Source organism: Thermobia domestica, chromosome 17, assembly GCF_964235325.1.
Source record: "Thermobia domestica chromosome 17, izTheDome1.hap1.1, whole genome shotgun sequence".
Taxonomy (NCBI): domain Eukaryota; kingdom Metazoa; phylum Arthropoda; class Insecta; order Zygentoma; family Lepismatidae; genus Thermobia; species Thermobia domestica.
In genome coordinates this window covers 130490306-130503902 of record NC_137470.1, presented here as the reverse complement: position 1 = coordinate 130503902, position 13597 = coordinate 130490306, and the positions used below count along the sequence as shown (strand labels likewise).

Genomic DNA, 13597 nt, shown 5'->3' with positions numbered 1-13597 from the left:
TTTCTCAATAAACAGAATGGGAAATCAAGTGATCAACATACGAACTGCCAAAGTAATATTATACAAGTAGATCAAAGAAAACGATGTACTTACATGCGTTCCTTCGTCTCGAAAGATACTGTTGAAAATGTTGACCCCCATACTCCAGGTGCAGACTGGCCCGATGAATCATGTTCAGCGAAACTTGCAGTAACTCGTCCAGTTGGACATTGGCAATGGCGTTGCATACATTCCGTCGCACTGCGCTAATAGTTCGTGGATCGTTGTGGTCACCTTGCATTTCAGGTTGCCCCGCAATGCAACTGGATAGATCAGGGGACCTTGGAAGCTACGGGTCTTTCGGGAAGTTCTATTAAGTGTGGAAATAGAGTGCACTGCTTCCAAGGAAGCATCTGTTCGGTGTGCTGTCCGGCTGGAAATACACTTCGACTGGCGTTACTTGATTCATGAAAGGCTCGAAGATGCCGGTAATGTAATGAGCTGAGCTCCTCATCCTGGACATAGCCCACAACACACCATTTTTTTTTTCACATCATGCGGCGGTAGCTCCAATATTAGTCGTGACTTTTCAACAGACCAATATTGCATATTTTGCAAATTAACGTAGGAATCATACGTACATCAAGGGGTTACGCGTAACACCACACACCAAGGGAGGGTTACAAAATGTTCAGCACATAAATCATTAATTCTCTATTTTCTACTAATTATAAACTAAAACAACTAAAGGCACAAATTAGAGAAGAATATTACACTTCCTAGAAAAAAAAAAATTAATGATTTATGTGCTGAACATTTCGTAACCCTCCTTTCGTGAGCGGTGTTACGCGTAACCCCTTGATGTACGTGTGATTCCACTTTTAATATTATTACTCTGAAACAAGCAGGTCTTTTCCGTTTAGGTATGCGACGCTTTGGGTCAGTTGTACCCGTAGCGATGCCTAATGTTAGAATCTACAACTTTCACTGGAAATAACCTCATACACATTATGGTAACACTTTACACCAATGGAGGATACTTTATATTTACCACGAAAACTTTTTGAAAATTTGGGTTATTTTATAGAAATTAAAAGAATTGAATGGCAGAAAATAAATTTTATATTTTTGACACAAAACTTCAGTTATAACATGGCACTAAAGAAATATCCATAAAAATTCTTATCCTAACAAAAGTATGAACAATTTAATCTACTTTGGTGTGCGTAGGGTTAAAATCAATGCATCCACTACAATTGCGGTACAAGTTGCTTAGAAAACCAATTGTGTGTTCGAAATCTTGTTTACACAGTCTTCCCGATTTCTCAAACTTCGTTTCTAAAATGAAGAAACGCTGTATTTGTCACTGTACGATTCGTTCATTCTGAAATGAGGAGTGTATTTCCTAAACATGCTAAATTCAAAAATGTCCGATTTTGAATTGTTATGGAAGAGTATACTATAAGACCTTTTACGTTAAATTTTGTAATTATTTTTTGTTAAAACACATTATTTTCTGTGGAAAATTTTCTGTTTGAAATGTCACTTGCCGTATTGTTTCAATGTAAAATGATATAGTTTTTGGTCCTTTCTAAAGAATTCTACCAAACGGATTTAGCATGTTTTGGAAATACATTCCTCAAATGTTTAGAGACATGTTTTTCATATTTGTTTACACACACAATCAGTTTCAACAATATTCTGTATGATACAAAAGTCATAGGGGAGGGAAGTATTATACAAAATATGATACAAGATACAAGAGAAAGAGTATGATACAAAATATGATACAAGAGTCATAGGGAAGAGAAAAACCAACAAACAAAACAAAAACAAAAACAAAAAAAAATCTATTGAATGAGTAACTGGAAACACATTAAAAAGTATTTACATTGTAATGTTTAAAACAAAAGTAGTATATACATAAAAATGTGTAATCATATTTTTACACTAACCACTAGGGTGGAGCGAAAATATGAAAGAGAAAATTTTAATTTGGCAGACCCATAAAAAGTTTACTACTTGTCAGTGAACACCTCTGTAAAATTTGATGAAATTTCGTGAATAATTTTAGGGTGCTACCAACCACTGAACTTTTGTATTTTAACTATTTTAAATTATATCGTTCCAAATGGATCGATGGCGCAGTATGTTCATTGTTGGCTTAAATATGAACCAACAAAGCTTTTTACTTAGGATTTTTAATTTTTTCAAACATAGAGGCATTGTAGAATATGTTTTGTACAGTTTTTCGCTTTTCTGCGTCGAGACATGGGGGTGACGACGTCATAAGTTAAAAACAAATTGTTAGGCCTATTTTCATTATTTTTGGCGGGCTTACTTTTGCACCTAGAAGGTCGAAATTTTGCGCTCACATTCTCTATACCAATTAGTATTTCTTCGATTTTTTCCAGATCTCTGCGTTAACGCAGAGGGGTCAAGAGAGGCAAAAAGGTGAAAAAAGGATTTTTTTTTTTAATTTTTAAAATCCCTTTTTTGGTGATTTTTTCGCCTCAGGTACATGATGGAGACATGAAACCGTTAGAAAGGCTATTCTATTCTGAAGAGATTGAAATTATTATCTGAGATCCTCTTTTATGCATGCATCTGAAATCTTCTGGGATATTCATAGCACATTAGTAAATATTTTTCCCGCCCTCACTTTTGCACCTAGAACAGTGAAATTTTGCACGCATATTTTCTATACCCCTTAGTATTTCTGTGATTTTTTCACATCACTGCGTCAACACAGAGGGTCCAGAGGGGGCAAACTTAGAAAAAAGGGATTCTATTTAGATGAAAAATTCCCTTTTTTTTCGCGATTTCCTCCCTCAGATACATGATGGAGACATGTAAGTGGTAAACAATGATGACACTATAGCTGCTTGACCAGAAGTCTAAAATTTACCTAAAAACCCCATAATTTAAGAGGGTTAATATACTTGGTGCATATGGAGTTATGAGCTGATGGGGTGGAAAGAATTAAACAAGACAAGGTATTTTGTAAAAATATGTTAAAATTTGCTGATACTATGTATATAAAATATGTATTACTATTATGTTTAATTAAATTAAGTTTAATTATACTACGTCTGTTGCATTTGAAAAACAATAATTAATACGGATTTCTTTATTTACAGGTGAATTGAGTAAAGCCAGGTGGTAGATGCCAAAGCCAGTGAAGCAATTGGTTTGAACTGAGACAGTGCGGTAAGCTGCGATTTTCAGGAATCAGTTGAGTTAGGAACATTTATTTGGTGTAATGTCAACTAGGAATGCAGTTCAGTGCCCAATTTCCTTCTGAAATGTCCTAGGAATGTCCTTCTGAAATGAAAGACAACATTTTACCAAGTGTGTTAGAAGTTTTGAAGCACTATTTACATTTACAACAACTACTTAAAGCAACATCGACATTTCTGCGGATGATCTAAGCACAGATCAAAAATACTTATACGAAATGTGCCATGCCATGCTGCATGCCCGATTATTCATGTAATATGACAATAAGGAAACATCTGGTAGCAACCTAAAGATATGTGTCAGAATTAATTAAAAAAAAAAAAAAAAAAAAAAAAAAAAAAAAAAAAAAAAAAGGAATATATGTTGTACAATCAGCGGCAAAAAACCTGCAATATTGTGAAACTACGCCTAACAGCACAGGGAATAAACATAACGTCTAAGTGAAACGAATCACGCCAGGATAAACCTCGGCTTCCTCCCGTGCACACTTATTTTGGAGCAAAAGACTTCGTCATTTCACAATAAACTTATATGTTCATGTTGCAGGTTTTTTGCCGCGGATTGTACAACATTAAAGGAAAACTTTAGTACCTATGCGATTAATAATTTCTATTGATACAATTTTCTCACTATTTTTCACTCCACCCTACTAACCACATCATTACATTTACTCCTCTTCTTCCGAGCTATACCATTGTATGATGCTTTCATAAAACGCGATCACTTTCTGGGGAAATAACACATTCGCTTCACTAACAGGAACAAGGGTGGCGTCGATGCTGTTTTCCCTACAAACAGAAAACAATTATACTAAAAACTACGAACATTACGCTACTCTTACGTTCATCATTCAATTTAAGGACAATTCTACGATCATCATTTTCAGGCCGTGTCCAAAAGTATTAAATACATAGTGCACACTCGAAGTCTACAAATGAAGTGCACAGTTTGTCAAATTAGCTTTTGATCCGCACTTGATTCCAACGCTTCATAATGGTGGAACATGGAACATTGATAACAAAAAAGGGAGATATTTGCGTACTAGAAAAAATAGTTTTTTTTTTTTTTTTTTTTTTTTGATGAATGATTTTCCAGTTGTATTAAATATAAATATATCGTACAGATTGACAATATGGGGTAACCATAAAATGACAAGTTTCTTTCATGTATGCCAACAACTTCAGCTTTGCCGTACCTGCAAATATTTGTCATTTTGGATCTTTCATGCGCAGACTAACAAGAGCGGAGCGTAAATGTAATACCTCTCTCTCTCTCTCTCTCTCTATATATATATATATATATATATATATATATATATGTGTGTGTGTGTTGTCTTATGTGCACAATAAACTCGTAACAGCATAAAAACCACTAAACTATTGGCGATGTTCTATTTATTAATTCCCTGGAAGAACGATAGCACTGGTGGTTAGGGCGCTGACGACACTGTTGCGAAGTAGCTTAGGAATTTTATTGCAAGCGAAAGTAGGCAATTTGCAAGAGCGTTAGGACACTGAAGGTACTGAGGGAAGCGCTATTTACAATAATATGGCTCAAAACTCCTTTGGGAGAGAGTTCATATTGGGTATAATGCTTCCTGTACGGAATATTACACATAAATAACACATAGTTGTCGTAATTCTACTGTATTGCTTCAGTTACAGATATACTGATTGGACTATTTCTACCATATTGCGTTAGTAATGAAGTTCCTTAGATGTTACTCTTTCTTTGTGAATCTATAGATTTTACTCGTAAATCTTCGAACCAGTGTCTCCATATTCTTAATCTACACCAAAAGTTAACACGTGCAAGGATGACAAGGAAAGAAGTGGTGGAGTTGAACAGCATGCGGATAAAAATTTACAGGAAATAGCTATTATGTCACTATGAAATACAAATTTATAACGATCACATATACTCAAGGTGGATAACCCTAATTAAAGTAATATGGTAAAAATAACAAAAAGTGGTAGAACTTATCTTATAAGCCCGCTTAAATGGAGTTCTGTACAATGTATGCACTCACTACGCTTTCGGTGCCCTAAATCTCTCTCTTGTTATATATACACACCCGCTGTCTCTTCTACGTGCTTCCCACTGCGAAAATGGTTACTCAGTTACGAAACAAAACCCTCAGTCCAAGTATAACAAAAAACTAATATAATAAGAATTTTATGAAAATTAAGAGACAGTTTTATGAAAAAAAAAAAAAAAATACAGTATGTCTTATGTAATCGCTGTCATTGTTCAACTATACGGAAGTAATTATTTATTCATAATCGTTTCATAGTGGGTACAGTAATGGGATTATATGAATTAAGAGAAAGGCAAGTCTTTACTTTGACCATTTCATTCAACGAACCGATTCGTAACGAAGACGGGAAACGTGCACTGCGGAGCTCTAACCCGCCTTCACTCGCTGACGCTCGCTTGGCAATACAATGTGAATTAAATATTAAACTTTAGTACAGTTAGGAACCAACCTAGCTACTAACCTATATGTATGGGCTAAGAGGCAAATTCTCAAAACCGGTACCGAAAGATCAAATCACTGAATCGAAAAAATGAATGAAATGGCCAAAGTAAAAACTTACCAAGACGAATTTGTGAAATCTTTGATAAATGTATGGGAAGAAACTTTTGATTAGTATTTCACTTTTGGGCAGCTGTCAAAAATGCAAAATGTACGATAATTGGCATATTAGTCTCTCACAAGTGCTAGGAAATATGGTAACTATGAATGGAATTTGTTTACAATCAAAACTAGAAAATTAGGTCTATTTGAATACGAATTAACATTTGCAGCTGCAGCTGTAGCTTTAGCTATAGAGAAATGAATAATCTAGGTATTCATTATTCTATATTAGAGCTTAATATTTTAATTCATACGGCATTAATATTTGTCATTTACGTGCAAATAGCTATATTAGTCTGGAGGATCCGTAACAAAATCTCAAAGAATCGTGCAATTTATGATACAAGCGTCAAATTTTACACATGGTTTATAGACATCATAAGAAACAATTCTAGGGGTGGAGCCAAAAAATATCACGTGATTTCGTCGGTATAGCCGAAATATTGAAAATGGCCGCTCAGTACATATAAAATAACATTTAATTGTATTGTTTAACATGTTAATGCATTTTAACTTTAAAATTATAATCTATTTTTCACTTTTATGCTCTTGATAAATGTCATTTTGACACTTGGCGTAGTAAAATGTTGAATTTAAATGTTTAATTTTGATTCATTTATTTATTTTTATTAATTGTTTTACAGTTATTTTGCCTGCTATTTCTTTCGTCTTTCAGTGTAACTCAAATTTTGTTTTCGATTTATTTCTGAAGTGAACTGCAGTTAAAATGAAACGAAATTTCAAACTAATAGACACATAAAGATGGCCTTTCTTAAATGTCTTGGAGACATTATCAAAGGAAGTGGCTGGAAAACTGCTCTAGGACAAGCTAGAGTTTCAACTCCCAGGTCTGCGGACACGTTTCTGAAAGTGGTACACATAAAGAAGACGCTTCGTGCCTATCAAGTAACAGCATGCACACTTTTCAAACTGAAGAGCGGCGCCTACAAGCAATATCTTGAATCGAGAGAGGACAGCAATGAGCTCTTATCTTTTAATGAGTGGTCAGAAATTAGATGCAAGAAAAGTCCCCAGCTTTTCTTCTGGAACTTTATAATGAAAGTCATCCTTGACATATTAACATGGGATCGATCTGTTCATGAAGGAGATTTTCAGTGCTATGTGAGTTTTTTTTTTTTTTTTAATCAAACATTGTGTGGTTGTTCTTTGCTTTGGATCATACTAACTACGCCAGAGCTGTTTCAGTTCATCTCAGAAATATGAGAAAAGTTAAAGAAACTCATCCTACTATTCTTCAAGAATTCTCCAAGGGGAAGTTCACAGTAAATAAAACTTCGAGACCTTTTTCTTTCATGCCTCTTGACGAAGCACATGAACATAATAATGCACTTGTTAAGGGCGAATGAGGAGCTGTAGGAATTACAGAGAATCCAGAAGCACTTCGTAGATGGATGGTCTCAGGGCCAGAAATGTTAAGGGTAGTGGAGGAATTCTTAAAAAATATTAGCCTGTCAAGATCCTCAGATTCAACTATTCATCATGAACAAGTGCCATCAAATCAGATTCAATTTATCAAGGATGTTATAAACCTGGCAGAAACAATAAAAGAAATAGGAGATCCTTTTCTGGACAGTACGCAAGATTTAGTTACCTTGGATTCACGTGTGGTTGCTGATGAAAATGTTACAAAATCATATAGAAACATGGAAGCACTTGGAAGAGAACAGAGCACACAATTCTTCATTGATCGTCTATTAAACTTTGAGGTTAATATGAATAAAACTCTGACAAAGAATACATTTCCGCTTTTCCGTTCTCCAATTAGGTTGAAATGTAAACCGCCCAACAAATTGTAGCCGTCAAACAAGACCGCAATCTTTTCCTTAGAATGTACATAGGATGTCAAGTTCAACGTGGCAACCTTTATCAGTTTTTATCAGTTTTTCAGTCATGAGCATCAATCATTTCCTCCGTCACTGGCAGAGTGCGATGGAAGCATTCGGTATGGAGATAAATCAGACATTGTACCCTGCCTGGAAAAACTTATTTCTTGCAGTAAAGAAGATAGTGATGAACCTAATCAAGCTGGACCTGATGTTGAAATGATTATTCTTGATTGTGCACTTTCTAACACCCGAAGGTACAGGTTCGTTTGCAGACTATCCCGAAAAGTTCATAAACATGATTAGAAGTCGATTTAAAGGACAAGTGAAACGTGTTGACGTAGTGTTTGATACCGATAAACCAGATAGCTTGAAGAGTTGTGTTCATGAGAAGAGAGGAAGAGGCATTCGAAGAAAAGTTGAAGCGGATAAAAAGGTGCCTAAAAACTGGAAGGACTTTCTTAAAGTTGATGAAAACAAAACAGAATTATTTCTTTTATTGGCAAAATTTGTAAGTTTAGCAGAATATCCAGGAAAAGTTGTTGTCACTCAAGGAAACAGTGATGTTAGTTCACAACCTGCGGATTTAAGTCGAATAGTACCATGTTCTCAAGATGAAGTAGACACAAGGATATTTTTATATGCAGCAGATGGTATAATAGAAGGGTATCGAAATATACAAGTTTGTACGGTTAATTCAGATGTGGTTGTGTTGGCAGTCAGCCATGCAGCTAAGTTGGAATGTGATTGTTTGTGGGTATTGTATGGATCAGGAAAACATATGTATTACATCAATGCTACAGCAATATCAAAGGCACTGGGAAGTGAGAAAAGCTCTGCAATACTTGCTTTTTATGCTTTGACGGGAAATAACACTACATCTAAATTTGCGGGTAAAGGTAAAATATTACCTTGGACAGCCTGGAAAGCTTATGATGAGGTTACGTTGGCATTTCAAGTATTATCAAGTACTCCAGATGTAGAAGCCGTGAAGACAGTGTTTCCAATTGTTGAAAAATTTGTTGTATCGCTATATGATCGTTGCAGCATAGATAATGACATAAATGTAGTAAGGCAAAAGATGTTTACACGAAAGAATCGTGAGCTTGAGCTTATACCTCCAACTCAAGATGCTTTGCTACAGCATTTACTTCGAACAGCTTATCAAGCAGGACAGATTTGGGGAAGATCACTTGAAAAAGAACCTGAACTTCCATCTCCGAGTATGTACGGATGGACACAAACCGAGGAAGGAAGATGGATACCTCGTTGGATAACAACTTCACTAGCCAGTGAGTCTTCAAAAGAGATATTGAAATGTGATTGTTCCAAAGTTTGTTCTGGAAAGTGTAGCTGTTTCAAAGCTGACTTACCATGTACAGGTCTTTACCATGTGAAGGATGTGAACGCTGAATATATGTACACGAAGAAAGGCTGTAAATTCTAATTTTACTCTACTTCATGTTTTAACGTGAAGTAAAATCCTCAATTTTGTTGCTATGTGATATGTTTTATTGTACAATTTTGGTATTGCAGAAATCTTATATTCAAACTTCAATTTCCACAAGCTTGACGTGTAAAGTTAGAAAGATAAACTTAAAATACTTAATAGTGCTATGAATTCCATTCTCTTAAATCAAGAACAGGCCGTCTGATAGTATTTCTAAGCGTATATTTGCAATTAGTGACCTCAAGAACATATATTTTGATACCGATCACTCTATAGTTATGGCATTATGTTAAATCTCGCCACATTGGGCGCCATGTTGAAAAATAGCAAACTAAATAAACTAAATAAACTAAAATATACAAATGTGTAAATTGTTCATTATTTGGTCAACAGTAATTAAAATAATATTGTCATTTGCACATAAAGAGAAAATTATAAGCTATTTTCAAGAAAAAAACACCATTACGAGATTCATTTTTCAATATGGCCGCCATTATGACAACAGCGCCAATTTCGATTGGCTCCACCCCTAATATTGTTGTTTACACATCAATTATTGTGTACTGTAAATTTCATACTTGTATCAAAAAGTGCACGATCATATGACCGATCCTCCAGACTATATTACCGACAGTCTAATTATCTCAAGCTACATAACCATGTAATATTTAAACACAAATGTCTTTATAGCATTATTAAAGGAACTATTTGATTGCTTTCCCTTTGCATGCTGAGAACAACGTAAATAGGTTTGTTATTTGTTTAACATTTTTATATTTCACTTGTAATATCATTAAGTGTATATTTATCAAGTAAATTATTATTAGATAAGCTCACAAATAAATTCACTTCAATAAAAATATTAAAAGTATGGCTTTTAAAATTTTATTAGGTTATTTTATTAGAAATCGCCATGTTAAGCACACAAGTATACTAACATAGTGTACATCCTCGCACACTACGCACTATGCACTCGCAGACTTGTGATCTTGGACCTTTTGACGCACACTAGGTGACGTCAGTTCCGGAAATAAGCGTACTTCAAATGTGCACTTGTATCTTTTGAACACAGAATAACGAAGAGAAGGTTAGAGACTAACGAACTGACATTATTGCAGACACACTACAGTTCCGTTTAACCAAATAAATAGTAATAATAATAATAAACTTAATTTGATCCTAGAAAATAATGTTTACTAACCTACTACTATTCTTATTGTCAACTGAAACCTGAGTGCCCAGTTACCTTGGGTGTTTCTGTCCCTTCTCATTTTACAACTTGAGGTGAAAGGGAGGAGGGGCGAGTGTCAGGATACACCTAGCAATATACCGCTAAAAGAAATGTTTGAGTACTATGTCGGAAATGGCAAGTATTGTGTATATAAAGGTGTATTAAGAAATAAGGTGAATTTGTCTCTAAAAAACATATATTTTTGTGTACCTACTTAATTTTTTCGTATGTTACAGATACCGAGGTGAGGGAGCAGCGCCGTAACTTAGATTTTTTCTGGGAGGGTAAGCATTAATACGCGTATTTGGGTCCCCTAGAAAAATTGTTTTTTCTAATTCTTGGGCCCCTCTTTCCATCTTTCTCTTACTCTTTATGGGTCTCCCGGAGGCTGTGGGCCCTATCGCACGGCAAGGCCTCCGGGTCGTTAGTTACGACCCTGGGCCCGTTCCGTACATGACGAATTAATTAAGGGGAAAATATTGACAAATCTCAAAGCCATACTAATACATATTATTTCTAGGGCCCCTAATAGTACACACTTTTTTATTGAAATGGGCCTACAACTCATTTTTGTTTAATTTAGCTTTTGTGTGCTGTTTGTTTATGTACTGTAGTGAACCTGTTTGATGTTTCATTTATAATTTCATGTTCATATTGCATATGCAATAAGAAAATTTTGTCTCAAAATGCGCCCCCCTCGAACGGCGGGGAGCTTCCCTGAGGGGGCGGGGCAGTTGCCCCCCACAAATCACGGCCCTGTGAGGGAGCTCTGACAACAGTTACAATCTTCTACGTTAACCCGTCTAGTACCTATAGCAATTTAAAGATGGCGCATCGACTTGAACATTACTCCGAGGAGATGTGGAGTGTTATTAGCTTTCTATGGGCCAACGGACAGGACATTAATCGAGATTTGGTGGAGGTCTATGAAGAGAATGTTGTATGTGTGGTGCAACGCATTTGCAAGTAGGAGAAGAACTACGAGAGATGACAAAAGTGCTGGCAGACTAGCAACGTCCATCACAGACAGAAATATGTGTGGATTTTTTTTTTTTTTCGTGAATTGGGACACAATGAAAACTAGACAAATTGATGAAATTTTTATGAATAATCAGAAATGTTTGTCTCTCTCAACATTCTCCATTATGGTGGTTTTATAGAACATACACGCTATTGTAAACTGGAGCCATGATAATCGCAATCAGAAAACGTAAATTGAATAATGATGTACTGAAACCCAGATAAAATAGTAGATACAATCTACGTACTTTGCGTCCAAAAATAAAATTATTCTAATTTATAGTGCATGCAGAAAGTAGGCCTGAAGAGCATGTAAAGAGACAAATACAATGAATAAATTATGTAACAGAATTATCTACTTGTACTCAGTATCAGCATATGTTGTGTAACGTTTGTTATAGAAAATGAAATGAAATCTTTGAGTTTTACGTCCCACGGTTATGCCGGTTAGACTAAAGGAGACGGTGATGATGAGTAATGAATGAAATGGTGGAATGAAGAAAGTGGAATGAAACGGGAGAACCCCGAGAAAACCCACGCACACGGTGTTTGTCACGTTTGTTATAGAAATTGACTATTTTGTGCTATAATGAAAAACTCGTTTAACATGTTCTACTGAAACTTAAACTTATCTAACACCATAAAGAAATGTTTTAAATGACTGTAGAACGTACACATTCAATTCAATAAGTTGAATGAAATCACGTAACAAACCTTACACCATACAACGTAACAAACGTTACACTTCATGAGGTAACGTTTAGTGTATTCAAAAATAAATAGAGGAGTTGTATTTGTAAAAGATCTACACTTGAAAGCCTTTGTTGCTTTATCAGCAAACAGTCAAGAGATATACGCCTTCACCAATGATGCAAATCTTAGCCGCTTGTGCGTTCTATGTCAGTATTTACCCTTCGGTCTGACAATAAAATCGTTCCACCGCCTGAGTCTCAATGTGAGGTAGCAACTAGTTGCTCAGAGAATGTGCGAGTATATGGCATATATGAATCCTATATATATATATATATATATAAAAAGACTAGTTGCTAACTGTAGTGACTTCAAACGAATCGTTTCAAGCGATCGAAAGCTGCACTGATGGTGCTGTTCAGCATTGCAAAAACCTAAAGGCTATATCAGTGTCATGTTGAATAGAACCATGAATTGTACCATAAATAATAAAATCAATCCTACTCTTAAACGCAATGTATGGAAGCGGGTTTTACATACTTGTGCTACTATACAAAATGAAGAGCAGTTTTATGATGTAAAAATGCAGAAAGTGACATTAATAACGTTCATTGTTACTACATTCTTCTTCAGGATGTTCAATTGGTTGCTATTAAATACGAAGAGAAGTGGGAGAAGGGCACTGTCTGTTTCACGAATTCAACAAACACAATATGTGAAAATCGGTCCATCATACCCAGTGCTACTATTCGCAAATACTGGTGACGTAAAACCACTAAAACAATGCAGATTCCAGTGGTACATAAAGAAAACTGCTACTGCGTCCTAAACCTCTGATAAACCTGATATAAATAATTCTCAAGAACTAGCAGTTAGTGACCATATTCTTGTTAGGTATCCACAGAAGAGACACTTTTTGGGAAACTTTACCATATGAAGAATATTGTAAGGATACCCACGCGCACTGCAAGCCACATGTTCTCATTACAAACACGTTTTCTACAATCATAAACGAACACTGCAGACGAAGGAAGGAGACTAATGAAATGAAATGAAATGTTTAAGTTTTACGTCCCACGGTTATGCCGGTTAGGCTAAAGGAGACGGTGATGATGAATAATGAATGAAATGGTGGAATGAAGAAAGTGGGAGGAAACGGGAGAACCCCGAGAAAACCCACGCACACGGTGTTTGTCCACCACAAAGTTCACTTGGCGGGGGCTGGGATCGAACCCGGGACCCCAAGCACCAGAGGTGAACGTTCTACCACTGAGCCACCGCGGCCCCGAAGGAGACTAATATCCACGAAGAAACAAAGAGGATTCGGAACATTACGAAGAAAGTCGACTATTCATGGGTCTCTCCCTCCAAGAAGATGGCTATAAAAAACGACGAGACGAGGACATTATCAGTTCAATGCTGATCGATCACCTACCAAAATCTTCTCCCGAGGCCGCCATGGGCTACCGAGATTCCTTCTAACACCAACTCCCAGGGCTGCTATG

The 13597-nt window shown here is 35.9% G+C and overlaps 1 protein-coding gene across 3 annotated transcripts in view; it reads right to left on the bottom strand.

Annotated features, from left to right (window-relative positions):
- Positions 1-1185: 1185 nt before the first annotated feature.
- Positions 1186-13597, bottom strand: part of LOC145674335 (chromobox protein homolog 1-like) — a 45894-nt gene continuing 33482 nt past the window's right edge. For 2 of the 3 annotated variants that reach the window (XM_081744267.1, XM_081744265.1), the window contains one exon: positions 1186-4007. In XM_081744267.1, coding sequence (XP_081600393.1) covers positions 3887-4007 — 121 coding nt within the window. In that variant the 3' untranslated portion in view covers positions 1186-3886. The remainder of the gene's footprint in view (positions 4008-13597) is intronic. The other variant, XM_081744266.1, reaches the window with a different exon arrangement.